Source organism: Mustela lutreola, chromosome 1 (assembly GCF_030435805.1).
Source record: "Mustela lutreola isolate mMusLut2 chromosome 1, mMusLut2.pri, whole genome shotgun sequence".
NCBI lineage: Eukaryota > Metazoa > Chordata > Mammalia > Carnivora > Mustelidae > Mustela > Mustela lutreola.
The window spans coordinates 280,076,408-280,096,636 of record NC_081290.1 but is presented as its reverse complement, the minus strand read 5'-3'; the positions used below and the strand labels follow the sequence as shown (position 1 = coordinate 280,096,636).

The 20,229-nt window shown below is 51.9% G+C and overlaps 1 protein-coding gene across 1 annotated transcript in view; it reads left to right on the top strand.

The window, feature by feature from the left end:
• DDB1 (damage specific DNA binding protein 1) overlaps positions 1 to 16,931 on the top strand; it is a 31,287-nt gene extending 14,356 nt beyond the window's left edge. The window contains exons 11-27 of the mRNA XM_059143808.1: positions 403 to 478; positions 575 to 683; positions 2,451 to 2,629; positions 2,728 to 2,891; positions 2,973 to 3,080; positions 3,260 to 3,467; positions 4,452 to 4,547; positions 4,657 to 4,768; positions 5,759 to 5,882; positions 6,219 to 6,383; positions 7,092 to 7,186; positions 13,070 to 13,240; positions 13,572 to 13,681; positions 13,925 to 14,094; positions 14,332 to 14,434; positions 15,407 to 15,530; positions 16,121 to 16,931. Coding sequence (XP_058999791.1) covers positions 403 to 478; positions 575 to 683; positions 2,451 to 2,629; positions 2,728 to 2,891; positions 2,973 to 3,080; positions 3,260 to 3,467; positions 4,452 to 4,547; positions 4,657 to 4,768; positions 5,759 to 5,882; positions 6,219 to 6,383; positions 7,092 to 7,186; positions 13,070 to 13,240; positions 13,572 to 13,681; positions 13,925 to 14,094; positions 14,332 to 14,434; positions 15,407 to 15,530; positions 16,121 to 16,204 — 2,198 coding nt within the window. The 3' untranslated portion in view covers positions 16,205 to 16,931. The remainder of the gene's footprint in view (positions 1 to 402; positions 479 to 574; positions 684 to 2,450; positions 2,630 to 2,727; positions 2,892 to 2,972; positions 3,081 to 3,259; positions 3,468 to 4,451; positions 4,548 to 4,656; positions 4,769 to 5,758; positions 5,883 to 6,218; positions 6,384 to 7,091; positions 7,187 to 13,069; positions 13,241 to 13,571; positions 13,682 to 13,924; positions 14,095 to 14,331; positions 14,435 to 15,406; positions 15,531 to 16,120) is intronic.
• The last annotated feature ends 3,298 nt before the right edge of the window (positions 16,932 to 20,229 follow it).

The window sequence follows — 20,229 nt, the reverse complement described above, 5'->3', positions numbered from 1 at the left end:
CATGATCCCAGGGTCCTGGGATCAAGCCCCTCATCAGGCTCTCTGCTCAGCAGGGTGCCTGCTTCCCTTCCTCTCTCTCTGCCTGCCTCTCTGCCTACTTGTGATCTCTGTCAAATAAATAAATAAAATCTTAAAAAAAATTTTTTTTTTAATTTTGAGTCATAGAAATGTATCATCCTGTCCAAAATCAAAGGAAGCACTTTAAAATATTAGGTTCAGAAAAGTTTTTAAAAACAACTTCTTCAGGGTCTTAAAGCCAGGAAAGAACAGAGTGGCTGTCCAGCTTCAGGAGGGACTCCACAAAGTTCCTGCTCCTCCTTGAGGCCAGCCTCCTTTTCCTCAGATGTGGGGAGCTGAGTGTCACGCTGTGCTCTGCATCTTTATCCTTGATCTTTGTTCTAGGTCTGTGGCCGCTGCGGTCTGACCCTAACCGGGAGACTGATGACACTCTGGTGCTCTCTTTTGTGGGCCAGACAAGGTGAGGATGAATCTGGCGACTGCGCCAGGTGCTCCTGTGATGGTCATAGGGTGGGGGAGCTGGGCTGGCTGACCCAGGCCTTCCCTTCCCTTGCAGAGTTCTCATGTTAAACGGAGAAGAGGTGGAAGAAACCGAACTGATGGGTTTCGTGGATGATCAGCAGACTTTCTTCTGTGGCAATGTGGCTCACCAGCAACTCATCCAGGTAACAACTCAGAAAGGGGCAAGCCTCACTGACTTGAATTTGCTCTAGAGTGGAGTGTAGAGCCCTGCAGGATTTTACAGAAGTCCATTTTTATGGTTCTAGAAGTAACATCATAGGAAAAAAAGTAAAATTGCCCAATAACCCGCCATTCAGAGAAAATAGCTTCTAACTTTGGAGTTACTCCTTTTAGCTTTATGTTTCTTGTGGAAGTACATGCAGTATTTATTTGCATTCTCTTTTACAGACTAGGCTCATAATATTTTTATGTTTGGGGGTATCATATTTGCACTCAGTTGTGCCCCATTTTCTGAGACATGTGTTTTCCCTTGTTGTACTAATAACGTGCCTATTCAGTCCTAGTGCTCCCATCCATATGTGGCTGTTGGCAGTGCTTTCCACAGTAACTGTTAGAACCAGAGCTCTTACTCTGTTCTGATCTCGTTTTATTTTTTTAAAGATTTTATTTATTTGAGAGGGAGAGAGAGAATATGAGAGGAGAGATGTCAGTGGGAGAAGCAGACTCCCTGCTGAGCAGGGAGCCCGATGTGGGACTCGATCCTGGGACTCCAGGATCATGACCTGAGCCGAAGGTAGTTGCTTAACCAACTGAGCCACCCAGGTGCCCCGTGATTTTGTCTTAAATCTATATGCGTTGTGGGGTCAGATATCCTTTTGGCCCTGGAGTTTGATTTCTGAGTACCTGCCCACCCCCTGGTGGTTTTCAGTTCAGAGTGACCCCTGGTGTCTTCACTTTTTGCACATCCTCTTCAGCTTTTGGCACTTTTCCGAACTGTGGCCAGAGTCAATATTCGCCAGTGTCGGGTATAGCACTTGTGCGCCTGAGGATTAATGAGTCCTCTCCCTCCTTTTATCCACTTGGGATTTCCTTGTAGCAGTTGTGGATTTGATAAAGGCCAGAGGGAAAGTTCTTTCGGTTTGTGGGCCAACTGTGGGAGGTACCCAGATACTGATTCATTGCTTTGTGAGTTTTTTCTAATTAGTGGCCTGAAGACTGAAGAACAGCTCATGTATCTGTTATTAAAGGGTTTTCCTCTTTAAATAGGAGCTCAGCTTTTTTTTTTTTTTTTAAGATTTTATTTATTTATTTGACAGACAGAGATCACAAGTAGGCAGAGAGGCAGACAGAGAGGAGGAAGCAGGCTCCCTGCTGAGCAGATAGCCCGACGTGGGGCTCGATCCCATGACCCTGAGATCATGACCTGAGCTGAAAGCAGAGGCTTTAACCCACTGAGCCACCCAGGCACCCCAGGAGCTCAGCTTTGATAGGTTAAGGTGAATTGATGCGAACATGACAGCGTCATCAACTTGCTTTTTGTTTTATTTCAGTGATGAAATAGATTGATTAAGCATGTTGCAAGATAATTTTGTAGCCTTTACTAAAGAATTTTATTTTTGGGGTGCCTGGGGGGCTCATTTGCTTGAGTATTGCCTTCGGCTCGGGTCACGATCCCAAGGTGCTGGCGATCGAGCCCCGTGTTGTCAGGCTCTCTGCTCAGTGGGAGTCTGTTTCGCCTTCTCCCTCTGCCTGCCGCTCCCCATGCTCGTTCTCAGTCAGTCAGTCAAATAAATAAAATCTTGAAAAAAAAAAAGAATCTTATTTTTTGCAGGAGTTTGGGGAAGAAAATACATAGAGCAGAGAGGACTTCTGTAGTTAATTTTAGAGCTCCACGAGGGCAACATTTACCACCTTCCCACTGGCATATGGATCCCAGCAGGTGCCTGGAGACCTTTCTCTTCTTTTTCTAGATCACTTCAGCATCTGTGAGGTTGGTCTCTCAGGAACCCAAAGCTCTGGTCAGTGAGTGGAAAGAGCCTCAGGGCAAGAACATCAGTGTGGCCTCCTGCAACAGCAGCCAGGTGGTTGTAGCGGTGGGAAGGGCCCTCTACTACCTGCAGATCCATCCTCAGGAGCTCCGGCAGATCAGGTGTGTGCCTGCCTGCCTGCTCCTTCTCCCCCTTCCCTGTTCTCCGGGCCACCTTTCATCCTTGGAGTCCTTCCTCTGCCATATTCCTCTTTGTTCAGCCATACAGAGATGGAACATGAAGTGGCCTGCTTGGACATCACCCCGCTGGGGGACAGCAATGGGCTGTCCCCTCTTTGTGCCATTGGCCTCTGGACAGACATCTCGGCGCGTATCTTGAAGCTGCCCTCTTTTGAGCTACTGCACAAAGAGATGCTGGGTGGAGGTAGGTGGCTTGTACGGAACTTTTCAGGGCTGGGGTCAGTCGGAGTGTGGAACGAGACCTTAACGTGCCCGTCTCCCACAGAGATCATTCCTCGCTCCATCCTGATGACCACTTTTGAGAGTAGCCACTACCTCCTTTGTGCCTTGGGAGATGGGGCACTTTTCTACTTCGGGCTCAACATTGAGACAGGTGAGAACCACACTTTGAGTAGTGGGTTCTTGGAGAAACGAGGGGTGTGGAGTTGCTTTAGCCTCGGGGTACCGCATTAAATGAGCATTTTGAACTTTTGAGCTTTTGAACCTTCACGACCCGGCTGTTTGTCCTGTTTCCTTCCTTCCTACTTTCTTTTGATGCCATTCCTTCTGTAGGCCTATTGAGCGACCGTAAGAAGGTGACCCTGGGCACCCAGCCCACGGTGTTGAGGACTTTCCGTTCTCTTTCTACCACCAACGTCTTTGCTTGCTCTGACCGCCCCACTGTCATCTACAGCAGCAACCACAAATTGGTCTTCTCCAATGTCAACCTCAAGGAAGTCAACTACATGTGTCCCCTCAATTCTGATGGCTATCCTGACAGGTGAGCCTCTTTCTTTAGCAAGAGCCATTGATCGAGGGCAGCATGATGTTTTCCTCACACCCTTCCCCTCTCACCTTTTCCCAAAGTCGAATCCGTGTGAAGAGCTGAGATGGGGAGTGTTGAGTTCGGGTTCTCCCATCTGGGCTACCATTAGAAACCCTTGGGACACTTTTTTAAAAGTACGGATTTTTTTAGGGGCGCCTGGGTGGCTCAGTGGGTTTAAAGCCTCTGCCTTGGCTCAGGTCGTGATCCCAGGGTCCTGGGATCAAGCCCCGCATCGGGCTCTCTGCTCAGCGGGGAGCCTGCTTCCCCCTCTCTCTGCCTGCCATTTCACCTACTTGTGACCTCTGTGAAATAAATAAATAAAATCTTTAAAAAACAAAAAAAGTATGGATTTTTTTGAATCCTCCTCAGATTCTGATTCAGTAGATCTGGCGTTTGGGCCGTAGAATCTGTATTTTCAGGAAAACCTCCCCCGTGACTCAGATGGTTAGTCAGGTTTCGGAACCCCTGATTTAGAGATCATTCTGTATTCCCCTGGAGCAGGGATTCTCAAAGTACAGTCCCCCACTAGCACTTCGCTGGGAACTCATTAGAAATGTAAACTTTCAGGTCTTGGGTGAGGGAGGGGAGGGCGCAGAATCAGAACCTCTGTTGGGGGAGCTGTCCCCTTAAATGAGCACTCCTCGTTGTGATGCAGGTGGTGACTTGAGACTCGTTCTAGATTCTAATGCTAGGATGAGCATTAAACGGAAAGTAGTTAAAAATCTCAGTTGAGGCTCGCTCAGACCTGTTAAATAAGGTGGGGGGTGGCAGTGGACCAGGCATCAGGACCCTTTTCAGCAAGGAGTCGGAAGTTGAGAGCCATCGCATGGAGGAAGCTAGTGTAATTCTGCCTTGTTTTTCTTCCCCTTATGGAGTTGCCTTGTAGAATCCTTTCCTTCCTTGGGTCTACTCAGTCTAAACCCAGACCCTTCTTTCCAGCCTGGCACTGGCCAACAACAGCACCCTCACCATTGGCACCATTGACGAGATCCAGAAGCTGCATATCCGCACGGTTCCCCTCTATGAGTCTCCCAGGTGAGGGCCAGGGGAGGAGGGCTTCAGAGCGCGGTGATCTGGGTGTGTGTGGAGGGTGCTTCCCCTCTCAGACCAGTTCTGAGTGGCACTGTCCACACTTGTTCCCCAGGAAGATCTGCTACCAGGAAGTGTCCCAGTGCTTCGGGGTCCTCTCCAGCCGTATCGAAGTCCAGGACACGAGTGGCGGCACCACGGCCCTGAGGCCCAGTGCCAGCACCCAGGTGAGGGCACGGATGAAGGAAGATGGCGTTAGAGCAGGGCTGGCAAACACTCTGGAAAGGGTCATGTGATAGGTATGGCTTTGTCCACTGTATGGGAACAGCTACTCCGATTGGCCATCACAAAAGTGGCTGCAGACAACAGGTAGGATAGTTGGGTTCCAGTCACACTTTATCTGTAAACACAGGCAAGTGTTTATGGAGCTGGAGTTGGGTCCCTTCTTTGGAGGGTTGGGAAGAGTCTGGGATAAGTGTGGCAGTGAGTGAGTCTGCTACTCCGTAGCCTCACAGGATGAAAAATTCTCTTTCATCATCAATTTGGACGCTTTGTAGGGTATGCGTAACTGGGGTCAGCATAATGTTATCGGTAAGAGGTGGGGTTTAGAGTCTGACAGGACTGGCTTCAAGGTTTATTGCTAGGTCTGTGACCTTGGGCAAGTCTACACTTCAAGTTCCTTATCTGTGGAATGCGGAGGGTGGTAAGGCAGTCTGCAGCCCCATAGAGTAGACTCGATGGAGATGGTAGCCAATGGTCTGACCTCACGTGTTCTTTGCTTTTCTTGCTCCCAAACGCGTGTGATGGGACTTTTTTCCTTAACGGAGAACGCGTAGTCTGCACTTTCCTGTTTAATTCACGCGCTCCCTGCTCTTCCCATTGCGAGAGGTGGAGTCTCTCCCCTTGTCAGGTTGCCTTAGTTCCTCATTCGCTTTGTTTGACTGACTTGGCATCCCTGTTTTAGCGGCCATTAGTAGCCCTTCGCTGCTTCTGTTTTGGGCTGCTATGTGAATTTCATGCAGAAGTTGGCTCCTGGTCCTCAGTCCCCGGGCTCTGTCCTCCAAAGCTCTCTGTTCTCGAGGCTCCCTTTGAGCTGTCAGCCTCAAGTTTTCCTCATTCAAACTTGGCTTCTGTCCCGCACTCCGGCGGCCCCTTCACCCAGATGCTCCCTACACCTGGTGTGCCTCTGAGCGGGGCTGTGTGTGTTCTCTGCTCAGGCCCTGTCCAGCAGCGTCAGCTCCAGCAAGCTGTTCTCCAGCAGCACGGCGCCGCATGAGACCTCCTTCGGAGAGGAGGTGGAGGTGCACAACCTCCTCATCATTGACCAGCACACCTTCGAAGGTGCAGACGAGCTCCTTCGTCCTTTCTGAAGCGCCTGTTCTGGGCTCTGATAGATTCCACAGTTGGATAGACCTTCTGACAGACCATTCTAGGCAGAGTCAAAAGGAGGGTGGGAGCCCCGGGTTGGCCAGGAATCCAGGGTGTGGGGTCCCCTCCTGTGGTGTGGGCTGGTGAGGGCCGGTGAAGGCCTAATAGTCTGGGGAGGTGGGAACAGTAGGAGCTGGGGTCCCAGCACCACCCACCCCGTGCTTGGGCCCAGGCTGGGGCACCCCTGGAATTCAGGGTTACGTGTGCGTGCAGCTTAACAGCCGGTCATGCCTCTGGCTCTCCTTCCAGTGCTTCATGCCCACCAGTTTCTGCAGAATGAATATGCCCTCAGCCTGGTCTCCTGCAAGCTGGGCAAAGACCCCAACACGTACTTCATCGTGGGCACGGCCATGGTGTATCCCGAAGAGGCGGAGCCCAAGCAGGGTCGCATCGTGGTCTTTCAGTATTCCGATGGTAGGTGGGCACCATCCCCGGCTTTGAGAGATCTGGAATTCTGGGAAAATAACAGACCGTTTTGGCTTCAGAGCTTTAGTTAAGCAGTAGAAGAGCCTGGGCGTAACTGCTGTGACGAGAGACTTCCTGTTCTTCCACTCAAGCTGTGGACGGGCTCAATGAGTTCAGGGGGAGGGGAGTGAGCAGACACAGGAGTAAAATCTGGCTTGTGTTTCTTCCTTTTCTACGCTTTGAAAGGAAGACGATGGGAGAGGTGAACGGTCGGTAAGCGATTCTGGTGGCCAGGATCACAGGAATCTTAGATTTGCTTTCCACTTGGTTGCTCCGCCACGTAGGTCCTCTTTCCAGCTTTAGCACTTCGTGTTCCTGTCTCTGCTCTTTTCCCCTGCGCAAGATGGTTCCAAAGACTTGCTGTCAGCCCCCAGATCTCGGCTCAGATGGCCAAGATGGAATTCGGTCTCCATCTTGAGAGTTAGATCTGCAGTGTTTGGGGGGGAGGCAGACCTTGGACACAGTCTGCAGTGTGGCGCGTTCTATCGGGGCTCATAGTTGTGGTGGAGGTTAACCGCAGTGGACGCTCTCTACTTCCTGCATTCACAGGCGTGGTTTGGGAGCAGGAATTAGAGCCAGAGGGAAAATCAGGATTCTTCTGATGAGTTGAAGTGTGGGTTCATAAAGGAGACTCTGAGTCTATCTTTCTCCCCTCAGGAAAACTACAGACTGTGGCCGAGAAGGAAGTGAAGGGAGCCGTGTACTCCATGGTGGAATTTAACGGGAAGCTGTTAGCCAGCATCAACAGCACGGTGAGGTCCATGGCATTCGGTATCACAGCCCAGGTTGCACACCGTTGTCTAAAGAATATGTCTCCTTTATGTTCCCTGAGGCCACCTGCGTGTCAGATTTTAAGAGTGCCGGGAATGGAGGGTAGAGCTGGGAGTCTGGGGAGCTCACGTTGGTCCAGATGTTAGCCTTGGTTACGGGAACCTCCCCCTGAGAATCAGACCCTAAGTGCTGTGGGCACTGAGGAGAGGGTGAGGGCCACGGACAGCCCCTGTACTTCCAAATATGTGGTGGTGGGTGACTGATCCGTGTGAAATAAGGTGAGCCAAACCATGCTATCCCACGTATGCCCCTGAAATACTGGTCCCATAGAGTCTGCTTCTCTGCTGTGACTCCACCTCCCTTGGAAAAACTTTTTAAAAGTTCCATAGATACGTTTGTGAAGTACGGTGTCTTACAATCCCTCTTGGAGCTCCCCCGTGCATCATGGGATATTCAAGGTGCTGAGAAGTCAGGGAGTGAAAAAACATCAATTAAGTACTTAAAATCGAGGCCTTCCAGTAGTTGTATTTATTCACAACCTATTCGTTGAACGCTTGTGTGCCTGGTACTGTTAAGATGTTGGTATAGGGGGCACCTGGGTGGCTCAGTGGGTTAAAGCCTCTGCCTTCGGCTCAGGTCATGATCCCAGGGTCCTGGGATCGAGCTCCGCATCGGGCTCTCTGCTCAGCGGGGTGCCTGCTTCCCCATCTCCTTCTGCCTCTCTGCCTACTTGTGATCTCTGTCTGTCAAATAAATAAACTCTAAAAAAAAAAAAATGTTGGTTTAGCAGAGGACAAATATGGACAAAGAAAACGGACTGTTTGCTCCAAGCTTACTAGCAAATAGTATATATGTGTTCTCAAGATGGTGAGAAATAAAAACGGGGCAGGGACTGGAGGAACGTCAGAAGGAGCGCAGGGTGGGGATGGCTGTTTTGTCACAGGGTCAGGGTTCTTGCTGATAGACTGACTTCTGGGCAGGTTCCTGAGGGAGGGGAGGCAGAAGCCATGCCTGGGTCTGGGAGAGCGTAAGGGCAAGGAGCCTGAGGTGGGAGTGGTCCTGCTGTCTTCGTGGGGGCGAGCTGGAGGGGGCGGGGAGGTCAGTCGGGCAGCCAGGCGACTGGAGACACTGGTCATTTAAGGACTTTGGTTTTTACTCTGAGGATGATGGAAACTTCTGGAGGGTTTGAGTAAATGTTTGGATGTGATTGGACTTCGGTCTTGGAAAGATCACTTTACACCTTGCAAAAGGCTGGAGGGGCCCAAGGACAGAGGTGGTGACATCTGTGGGGCTCTGGTGGTCATGCCGACCGCAGCCGCTGGTCGCTGGGAGCCGCTGGTCGCTGGGAGCAGGGAGCCACGGAGGTGAGGTGTGAGGAGGGGAATAACGGGCCAGGAATTTGGTCTGAGCAACAGGAAGGGCAGCGTGGCCATTTGCTGATGGAGTAAGATGAAGTGGAGCAGGTTTGGAAGGGAAAGGGAAACGTTTCTTTACTCAAAACACTTGTGACGCCATATGTGTGGGGGTTTTATCCCCACACCAACCTGTTTTCCAATCTTGACACCAACTAAGTGTGCTCTAGTTTAATTCCGTTCTGACCCTGGCTGCCTGGAGCTCGGGTCCCATAGGACTGTCCCCGCCTCAGGCACCATCCCGAGCAATGGGGGCCAGGGGTGCCCAAGCCTCTGTCCTGCATGGCTACAAAGTTGGCTTCCCCCAGCCCCCTCTCAGGTTTGATACCTTGCTGACACAACTCCCAAAACTCCAGGAAACGTTTACTTACATTTACTGGCTTATCATAACAGGTACTGGCGGAGAGCCAGACGAACATCGTGTGAGGGCCACAGGGATCCTGAGTGCAGGAGCGTCTCTCCCCGTGGAGCGGGGGTCTGCCCTCCTCCCAGCGTGTGGGTGTCACCAACCTGGGCGCGCTCTGAACCCGGACTTGAGGGATTTTTATGGAGGCGCCATCACAGAGGCCTGATCGATCATTAACTGAATCTCTGGCCTGTGCCTTCCCCAGGGGATGGGGAGGAGCGCCAGCATATCCAGACTTTTTTTTTTTTTAAAGATTTTATTTATTTGACAGAGACAGAGAGAGAGAGAGGGAACAGAAGCAGGGGGAGTGGGAGAGGAAGAAGCAGGCTTCTTGCAGAGCAGGGAGCCCAATGCGGCCCTCAATCCCAGGACCTTGGGATCATGATCTGAGCTGAAAACAGATGCTTAACGACTGAGCTACCCAGGTGCCCCGGGTCCAGGCTTCTAATTGGGGTGAACAGTCCACATCCTGAACTATCCAGGCACCACCGGGAGCCACCTCATCAGAACAAAGGACTCCTACCACCCAGGGAATCCCAGGGGATTGAGGAGCTCAGTGTAAAATGCTGCTCACCCGTAGGAGGTTACAAGGGTTTAGGAGCTCTGGGTTAGGGACCAGAGTCAGAGATCAAATGCATCGTTCCCCAGTGGGGAAACCAGAGGTCTGAGTTCGGACATGTGTCAGTCGTTTCGGTAGTCAGGAGGAGCGAAGATGTCAGGGTGGTCGCTGGATGAGAGGGCTGGAATCCAAGTAAGGGCTGGGCTGGGGATTGGCAGGGTAGCAGTTAAGGCCCGGAGTTGAATGGCAACGGTCTGGATGGGTGGCCTTAAGCTCACCCATGCGCTGAGAGCGGGCAGAGGAGGGATGGGAAGGCTGAGCCCTGGGACCCTCGAGCTTTTAAAAGTCATGATGAGTGATGAGGAAGAGGGTGCCAAAGAGAAGGGGTGATGACTGAAGTAGGAGAGGAACCGAGAGAGAAAACTTCTGAAAGCTGTGGGAAGAAAGCATTTCAGCTGGGGGGAGTTGGTAGATGGCAAGCGCTGCCCGAAGTCAGGTGACTTGAGAATTAAGAGTCGGGCGCTGGTTTTAGCAACGGCGAAGGTGGTGCTGCCCTTGACCAGAGCTCATTTGCTTGAATGGTGCGGCGCGGTGCCGCTAGGAGAGGGTTTGCTCAGGACTGGCGGGAGAGGGCCGCGAGCGTGAGAAAACGCTCTGGAGTTTCGCGATGAAGGAGAAGAGAGGGAGTGACTGGACGGGACAAGAGAGTTGTTCGCTTCTGAAGCAGGGAGCCACCGCTGCGTGTGTCTGTGCCGATGAGAGTGGTCCGTTAGGAGGTGCTGGAGCTGTGTTGCTGAATTAGACCAGTGGGAGGTGGGACCCAGTACTGCATGGGCCTCAGACGGTGGAAGCACTGGAGGTCTCCTGGTTGTGTCCGTACTCTGAAGGAGCAGAGAGGAAGGGTGGAAGCAGAGGTAGTAGAAGTTCGGGGAGGTTTGCCTCCTTGTTTGAGGACTTGGAGTGTAACAGACCAGAAAAAGTATCCAGTTATTAGGAAGTCTAAGGAGGTGACTGCCATGAGTGGTCATGGAGTTCGAGCGCTCTGTTGTTGTTCCGCAGCTGTTGTCGAAGACGAGCCTCATGCCAGAGTCTGGTTAGGTCCGGTGAGCAGGATCAAGACAGGGCAATGGGGTTGGGAACCTGTGAGGTTTATGGTGAGGGACTCACTCGGGGTACCTGAGACACGGTGAACCTGAGGACACCAGATTCTGGAGTTATTTTTAATGACAGGCTCTGAGGGGTGACCACTGAGTGGACAAGATATCACAGGGACAAGGAGGGGTCAAGGAAGAAGAGAGCTTGGTATTGGGTCTTCTGTGTGAATGTAGAAGTCACCAAGAATGACAGGTTGTGTGGAGGAGAGTGTTGGGGTGAGGGTGTGCATGGCCGCTCGGGGCTGGCGGTGCTGGCAGTCTGTGGCGTGAGCTTCGGGACTGGCACGTGGGGGAGGAGGCAAGGCAGAAGTGAGAAAGGGCCGCCGGGAAGCCCTTGGAGGGCTGCCTTTCCTCTAGTCCCAGCTGTACGGGGACGGCGGCCGGGAGAAGCTGAGAGGGCCTGTGGTCCTTGTGAAAGAGCCACGCTTGAGTTAGAGAATGGGGGCGGCCCAGGGACTGTGCTAGGCTGGGAGTGGTGGCGGCGGCGGGAGCAGAGCCTGTGTGCAGGAGTTGGGAAGGCCGGGTGCGAGGTTGGGTCAGGAGCTGTCTAGGCCATTGGTGTGATTCTAGACTTTCTTGTTGCCATGTGAATAAAAGTAAGAAGCATATGAGACTGATTTTAGGAATTTATTTATTTAAAAAATATTTTTAAATATTTGATTTATTTTTTGACACAGAGATAGCGAGAGAGGGAACACAAGCAGGGGGAGTGGGAGAGGGAGAAGCAGGGTTCCCACTGAACAGGGAGCCTGATGTGGGGCTCAGTCCCAGGACCCCGCGATCATGACCTGAACCGAAGGCAGACGCTTAACAACTGAGCCACCCAGGCACCCTCAGAATGTATTTTATTTAACCCAATAGAGCTAAACTATTTCAACATATGATCGATACAGAAGTTATTAGAAGATGATGTGTAGGTATGTTTCATATAGACTTCAGAATCTGATTGATATTTTGCATGCACAGCCATGTCTCAATTTGGGCTAGCCACATTTCAGGTGTGTTTTTTGCTTGCTTTTGTTTTTGTTTTTGTTTTTGTTTTTTTAAGATTTATTTATTTTTGGGAGAGAGAGACAGAGTGTGTGCCCATTGTGCATCCGAGCAGGAAAGGAAAGAGGGAGAGAGAATCCCAAGCATTCTCTGTGCCAAGTGCAGAGCCCGACATTGGGCTCAATCCCTCAACCCTGAGATTATCACCGGACCCGAAACCGAGAGCTGGATGCTCAACTGACTGTGCTAGCCAGATGACCCCACTTTTGTTTGTTTGTTTGTTTATTTATTTATTTAAAGATGTTATTTATTTGGGAGAGAGATCACAAGTAGGCAGAGAGGCAGGCAGAAAGAGGGGGAGGCGGGTTCCCCACTGAGCACAGAGCCTGATGTGGGGCTGGATCCCAGGACCCTGAGATCATGACCTGAGCCGAAGGCAGAGGCTTAACCCACTGAGCCACCCAGGCGCCCCCTTTTTGTTTATTTTCAAGATTTATTCATTTGAGAGAGAGCGTGCATGTGAACGGGGGGAGAGGGAGAGGGATGGGGGAGAGTCTTCCCGCTGAGTGCAGAGCCTGACATGACCCCATGGGTGGGACCACTGGGATCCTGAAGGGTCTGCCAGGGTAGGCTTCCCAGGGAGTTGAGTCTGTCTTCTCTGACTGGATAGCTGTCTGCTGATGTAAAGCATCTGCCTTCGTTTGGAGGTGTGGTCGTAACTGAAGAAGCATTGCAGGGGACAAGACAGGAAGGCATGGGGAAGGGGGACCCTTTGGTGGAGTCTGGTGGCCACAGACTCCAGTGCTTGAAGAGTCCTTTAGTTATTTGACAGTGTTTGTGCTGGAATTTCCATTTCGTTTTCTCTACTCGTTGGGCTCACGTCAGAATGTTCTGGGAGTGCATGTTTTGAGAAGGGCTCAGAAAAGACGGTTCATTGGGAGGTGATTTTGTTCCTTTCTGATCAGGAAACTGGAGGTGGATCTTCTTTTTTCAGAAATATTTCTGCAGGTCCGTTATCACCCTTCAGTCACGAGAAGACCGCCTTTTGTCCTGTCCTCAGTATTACATGCATCACTGTTTATTTAGTATTTTCATGCTGACTCATTTTTTAGGTAAAGGGAAACTTTGTGTTACCAGTTGGACGTTCTTGCTCTATTTTCATATTTCGTAAATATATAATACCCAAATAATAAATATCCACACCAGTACCGCAGCAAACCATGTCACACCCCATGCTGCGCTTTCGGAAGTGGTGCTACAGATGGAGGGTGGCGGAGGGGGACATTGGTCAGTGCGAGAGCACTTGACCCCTTGGATTGAGAGAAATGAGATGTCCTTCACAGGTGCGGCTTTATGAGTGGACAACAGAAAAGGAGCTTCGCACGGAGTGCAATCACTACAACAACATCATGGCCCTCTACCTGAAGACCAAGGGCGACTTCATCCTGGTGGGCGACCTGATGCGCTCAGTGCTGCTGCTTGCCTACAAGCCCATGGAGGGGAACTTTGAAGAGGTAGTTGGAGGGATCGGGGCAGATGTGGTCCCTGCAAGTGTTTCTTTGGTGGTGAGGGGTAATCAAGCCCAGTGGGGGCAGAAGGTTTTTCCCTGGAGCGAACGCTCTGCGTTGATGAGGTATTTTCAGAGGTCCCCTCCCCGCAGCATAAATCTGAGTAGGGCGCCATTTCTGGGCAGCTGCAACCAAATGGGGCGTGCCGGCCGGAGGTCGGGGGTAGAATCCGTGTAGACTGGCAGTTGTGAAATGGGCTGCGTCTTCTGCGGGACAGGATCTTGGCTTCCGGGCGACCGCTGATTATATTTTCGTGTTGTACCTTATCTGTTTTAAGATCGCTCGAGACTTTAATCCTAACTGGATGAGTGCTGTGGAGATCTTGGATGATGACAATTTCCTGGGGGCCGAAAATGCCTTTAACTTGTTTGTGTGTCAGAAGGATAGGTGAGCGCGGGCTTCGGGACTGGTGGGGCGGGGGCGGGGCCCTGGGTCCGGTGACGAGGTCCTCTCTCGGGCATAGGTGCTGCTCTTCACCGGGGTAGAGTTCTTTCACCAGCGAATCCGAGCCACAACCGTCAGCCCCTCAGACGGGCTCTGCCGCTGTGGGCTCCTCGGGGAGTGGTCCTTGTGGGGGCCTCCTGGTGGGGCCGGGAGGTGCGGGGAGTGAGTGTCTCGCACGCCTTTCAGTGCTGCCACCACCGATGAGGAGCGGCAACACCTCCAGGAGGTCGGTCTCTTCCACCTGGGCGAGTTTGTCAACGTCTTTTGTCACGGCTCTCTGGTCATGCAGAACCTGGGCGAGACTTCCACCCCCACGCAGGGCTCGGTGCTCTTTGGCACAGTCAACGGCATGATTGGTAAGGTTGGCCCCTGCAGGGTGCCCTCCCCCGCAGGCCCCTGTCCTCAGACCAGCCTTCCGGGGGACGGAGAGCGGTTGGACCCTCGAACCGAGCACCTCGGAGCTCACTAGCAGAGGCTGCCCCAGCTCGTCCCTCCTCGCGCTCCTTTCCCGGGCTGCCCTTGGTAGAAGATGCCTGCTGCGGGCTCCGCGCCCTGCCACTGTCGGCAGCTCTCGGCTCCCTTTGCCGCTTCAGGGCTGGTGACCTCGCTGTCCGAGAGCTGGTACAATCTCCTGTTGGACATGCAGAATCGACTCAATAAAGTCATCAAGAGCGTGGGCAAGATCGAGCACTCCTTATATCCTTCCCGGCGGCGTGTCGTAGCACAGCCAGAGCGCTGCCTTACCCTTAGCTGCTTCTGGAAACTGCTGTTCCTTTGGGAAATGTCTTGACTAGTGTCCTGTGGGGAATAGGCTCTTGTGCTGTTTTTTAAATATACTTTTTTGGGGGGAAAAAATTAAAACCCACTAGTGGAATTGTATCGGGAATCCTCGTGTACGGTCACCCAGCTTACCTGGTTCTCCTCGGAAGTGTAGACTGGTGTTCTTGAAATACATCTGCCTCTGGTTTCTCTGGCCTTACATGTCAGACATGAAGTTCAGATGACCATGTTAGGAACATACTTTTGGAGATCTGTAGGGGACAGCATTGTCTGAGAAACCTCGTGAGAGAGGCCAGTGGAAGAAGAGGGGGAAAGTGAAGCCGGAAACTCCAGAAGCCCGGGGATCAGCCCCGCTGGCACACCCAGGATCCAAGTATTGCTGGACATTCGCTCGTTCCGGGAGATGGAAAGGGTCCTCCCCAGGCCGGAGGTGGGAGGGCTCCTGCTCTCCTCTGGGAGGGAGGTGATAGGCTGACGTGTTGGCTTCTGCCAACCAGCGAGGCTCTGGGCAAGCCTCCGTTTGTACACCTGTGAAGATCAGGTTAGGCTCCGGAGCGGGGCTCTTCCCAGGCAGGCACATCTGGCTGCCTTGGAGCACTTGTAGAAAATGTCCACGTACATCTAGGCTGTATGCCAAGGAGGGTCTGATCTGCATTAAAAACATTGTCTTGAACATCACCCCAGTTGAGAATCATTAGAATGGGTAATAATTTCACCTAATGTCTTCCAGTTCCAGACTGTCCGAAAAGCAATGTGATTTTTAGTTAAAAATGTTATTTCCTGTTCCCGTCCTGATGCTTGCTTTAGACTATGGTCTAGGCAGAGGTGGGGGTGACCGAGAGTAAGGCTGTTGGTGGATACCGCCCATTCCTTAACTCACCTGTCTACCTGGAGATCTTTTCATACTGAGCGAAAGACAGAACCCGCCACGGGCTTCATTGATGGAGACTTGATTGAGAGTTTCCTGGACATCAGCCGGCCCAAGATGCAGGAGGTGGTGGCAAACCTACAGGTGAGCTAGCTGGTGTGGTGTTTGGCCCCGTGCCTGTGACCCAAGTCCTTGGTGGGGCCGGCCGTGCTGGAGAACATCGGAGCACCGAGTGCTCCGCTTCGATCCCCCAGCGCTGGCGGCGGCCTTCCTGAGTAGTTTCCTTCCCCTGCAGGAAGGTGGAATCTGAGGGTCATGGCACCGCACTAGGACCTTTCCCTGTGTGACCTGTGCTGCGGAAGTGAGGGCGTGATGGGCACATGTGGGGTCCCTGTCAGCCCGCAGACAGGAGGCACGGGAATCGGGTCAGCATCCTGCCGGGAAGAGAAGTTCTCCAGTGGGGGGTTTTGAGATATTGCTCACTGGAGTTGGTGCCTCGGGGGACATCCTAGAAGGGGGGGAAACATATGCCAGGTGGTGGCCTCCCAATCAGCTTTGCCATCCGTAGACCTTGCTGACTTGTACCTTTCAGGAGAGCGTGTGGGTTTCTGATGAGCCCTTCCTCCTTGTCACGGCAGTAGTGGGGCCGGGTGCCTCTTGCTGTGACTGTCCCGTCTCCTGGTGAGGGAGAGTGCACTCGTGGCCCTCACAGCCCTCCCCTTTTCTCCTTGCAGTATGATGATGGCAGCGGGATGAAGCGAGAGGCCACCGCAGATGACCTGATCAAGGTTGTGGAGGAGCTGACACGGATCCATTAGCCCAGGGCTGGGAGCCCCCTTCCCAGGCCCTCCCCGAAGGCTTTGCTCTCCTGCCCTGCTCCCCTCCCCCACCATTGTCTTCTCGGCCATGGGAAGCCTTTCCCTACGCCAGCTATCCCAGAAGCCACAGTCTACCTGTGTGAAAATGGGGATTTCTTTGAACTAAAACCAGTTCACTGGAGACCTGGGAATGGGGTGAAGGCGGAATATTTTCTCCCTGGATTTTTACCAGTCCCAGAGGATTCCAACCATCACTTTGGACACCAAGCCTTGATTGGTGTTGCCTGCTGCCCTCCTTCCAGGGAGGGATTTTGCAGCTCTTGGGCTGAAAGGAAGCTCCGTGTGTGTGCTGTGCGTGCGTGCGTGCGTGCGTGCGTGTGTGTGTGTGTATCTCACACTCCTGCATTGTCCTCTGCTATCTTTTTATTTAGGTTGGGGTGTGGGGAGGCTATGGGTAGGGGGGAGGAGGGGCGGGACGGGTTCATTGTCTCTGAAGTGAGAGCTTCCTTTTGCTTTCTCTATTGCCTGAGAGCTTTGGGTCTGGAGGCCTGACCAGGCCGTGAGCTGCCCGAGTCTGAAAGCTGGAGATGGTGGGTGATTTCCAAGCCACCGTAGCCTTTTTGTCTCTGGGGAACTGCCTTCTTCAGAGGGAAGGAGGTGGGGGGCCGTGAATTGGTTGTTAGTTTCTGAGTTTTACCAAATAAAGTAGAGTCTAAGAAGAAAGCTCTGTTCGCCTCCACTTCCTGCCGCCCAGCTTCCCAGTCACACAGTGCCCAGTCCAGGCACAGTTGTCTCCCTCCTTTAGGGCAGCGGCTGCTGCCACAGCTCCTTTCAGGTAGTGAAGTGACCTCTGTGTGTCTGTCTCCTTTGCTGTGTGATCATTTTTGGTGGGATCCCAAGGATAATGGGTGTTGGGTTTTCAAAATACAGCGGTTGCCCTTGACTCTGTAGCGACCATGTGGTTCCCAGTTGCCTCTGTCAGTGACCTGCCAAGCCTGGGAGTTGCTCGGGCTCCCTTTCCGGATGGCATTTGAGATGTGTGCACAGCGCCTGGCCAGCTTGCCCCCAGGCGCCACTGCTTGGCCAGGGCAAGTGGCTCTTCGTGTACCTCCCAGCTTCCTGTTGCCACAGGCTCTTTGGAGGCGGATTTTATTTCCTCTGGTTTAATCAAGTAAACCTATGGCGCCTTTGGTTTGAAAATACAGGAGTGGGACACATTTGGGGTTCACCCTTCTATCCAGCAAACAGAGCCTGTCTTCTTTCAGCTCAGTGGGTCAGAGTGCCTGGGCCCACATTTCCACCAGTGATCCAGTGGGAATAAAGGCTGCTCTGTCCCAATAGTGGGGAGTAGGGTTGATCCTAGGCATATTGGCAGGCTCCTTTAAGACCAGCCTTTGATACGGTGTCAGGAAAATTGTGGTTTCAAGTTCAAACTGTGGTTTTGAGAGATTCTAGCTTAAAAGAGAAAGGGCCAGGAAGCATCTCTGCTTTGGGGGTCTTCTGGAGTAAGCTTCCTTCCTTGGAGGCATTCCTTGTGTTTCCTTACTGTTCTTTTCCCCATCCTCTTCTGGGATTTCTGAGGGTGGGGGATAAGGGTCTTCAAGAGAAAAAAATCATCTCAAAAACCACAGTTTGAACTTGAAACTCAACACTGTGATTTGAATTCTTCAAGTCATGGTTTGAATTGAAAAGGCCTGCCCCCATGCCAGAGACCAGCTTTCACGGGGCAGGCAAGCAATGGTCTCCAGATTGATTATTTTAAAATGTTAATCCGAGATGGAGGATTGCCTATAAGGTGCTAAGATCAGAAAGAGAAGGCGGTGGGATGATGATTCTGGTGCTTTTTCATGGTCTGACCTGCACCATGGAGACGTGCTACACGTTATTACTTACCCGTGGCTTCAGTCTTGACTTTGGAAGCTCTGGAGTCCTTGCAGTTTTTTGTTTCCTATAATCTTGGGTATATTCACCGAGGATTGAATTCCAGCAATCTTTTGGAAACTGACATTGTCTTGCCACACTCCCACATCCCCTCTAAAAACCATTAATCACCTCTCCAGGGGTGAAAGGTTGCCCTTGGAGCTTTGCTGCAGCCAGCTGGAATGGGTCCTTGTAGGCGCTCATGAGCTACTCACTTCAGGCCTCTGCACGAATGGACCTTGGGGAGAATAATAGAAACACTGACTCATCACATGACCATTTGGAAGGGTCACAAGCCAGAGGCCGCCTTCCTGGAGCCAACAACAACTTGGATCCTCTGCCCTCAGCGGAGGGTCCCTTTTGTTCCGGAGAAGCCACAGGCCACAGAAGTGGGAAGGAAACCCAGAGAAGCTGCGGCCAGAGGATATGCCTAGAGCAGTCCAGAGGATATGCCTAGAGCAGTCCTTGAAGACGAACAGTATGAAGTTAGAGTCCCTCGGAGCTCAAACTTTGAGAAGCCTCAGGGTCTAACCAAAAGACCGAACAAGAAAGGAGCAAACACTAAGCGAAAGAAGCAAGCTGATGGGAAGAGGAGGAAGGTGAAAGCCGTAAGGTGGAAAGGAACCAGGGAAAGGAAAGGTGTTTCTTCTGAAATTCACCGGTAGGAATTTACTAAGTCTTAAACATCCTGGGCTGTTCTTGAGGGAAAATGGGGGTTTTCTTCAAGCATGAAGTTGCATCTCAGCTATGCCCCCTGCTTACTGAGTATGGAGCAAACCCTGCAGACAGTCCAGGTGAGCTGGGGGGTTGGGATGGGGCGGGGCGGGGGGTCCGGCGGCAGAGAGTAGTGGCGTTCAGGGAGGAGGTGCCAGGGGGTGCTGGAGTGTGGGAGAGGATGGCACGAGGTGGGACAGGTGTGTAAAAAGAATATTTGTCCAGCGTGTTGTGTTGAACACTGGGTGTCTTCTAGGATCAGGAAGGAGCACCTGTTCGACATTGAGTAGTGACCCAGGTAACAAAGACAAAGAGTGGTGCGGAAGATTTTGTGGGCTCAAGAGAAGGAAGGGCTTGTGTTCATCCCTATTCTTAAATAAATCAGGGCTAGATTCCCAATGATGTGGACACTGAAATACTTTGGGGGGGGGGTAAAGGTTTTTTCATTTGAGAGAGTTTCCCCCACTAAGCTGGGAACTCGACATAGGGCTCGATCCCAGGACCCTGGGACGATGACCTGAGCTGAAGGGAGATTCTTTTTTTTTTTTTTTTTTTTTAAATTTTATTTATTTATTTGACAGACAGAGTTCACAAGCAGGCAGAGAGGCAGGCAGAGTCAGGCCGAGAGAGGAGGAAGCAGGCTCTTCGCTGAGCAGAGAGCCCAATATGGGACTTGATCCCAGGACCCTGAGATCATGACCTGAGCCGAAGGCAGGGGCTTAACCCACTGAGCCACCCAGGCGCCCCTGAAGGCAGGTTCTTAACCGACTAAGCCACCCAGGTGCCTGGACACCGAAACACTTTTTAAGTAGCAGAAATGCAGCCTCAGCGGTGCAGGGAAAAGTGAACCTTGTGGCTGTTTAAGGCCTGAAAGAAAGGTACTATAGGATCCCTAGTGTCCTCAGGACTCAGGATGGACGTGCATATGAAAGTTGCACTCATCTTAGGATACAAAGTATTTTGGTGACCTACTTGCTGAGAATGTGTTGCTTCAATTAGAAGAGGCCCCAGCACTAACAAGGTGAGATAATGGACCTAAATCTGAGCACCCGGGGAAAACACAAGCACTCAGGTTCGGGTAGGGAGACTGGCTTAGCAGCTCGTGTTCAGGAAACAACAGTAACAAGCATGACAGCCAGAAACACCGGTAGTGGAAACTGTGATATGAACCACCAGCATCATGCATTTGCCAGAAAAGCCAGGTCCTATTGGGCTGTGTTAATAAAAGCACGGTATCTGGAAGGAAGGAGATTATAGAGTCCAGACCATTGTTGGTCATTTGTGGTCACCGGTGTTAACCTAAGGTAGCCATTGGGAGGACAGCTGCAGAGGCAGAACCACAGGAGCTGGGATGATTTAGCTGAGAAATAAAAGCACTTCCTAACAAATGT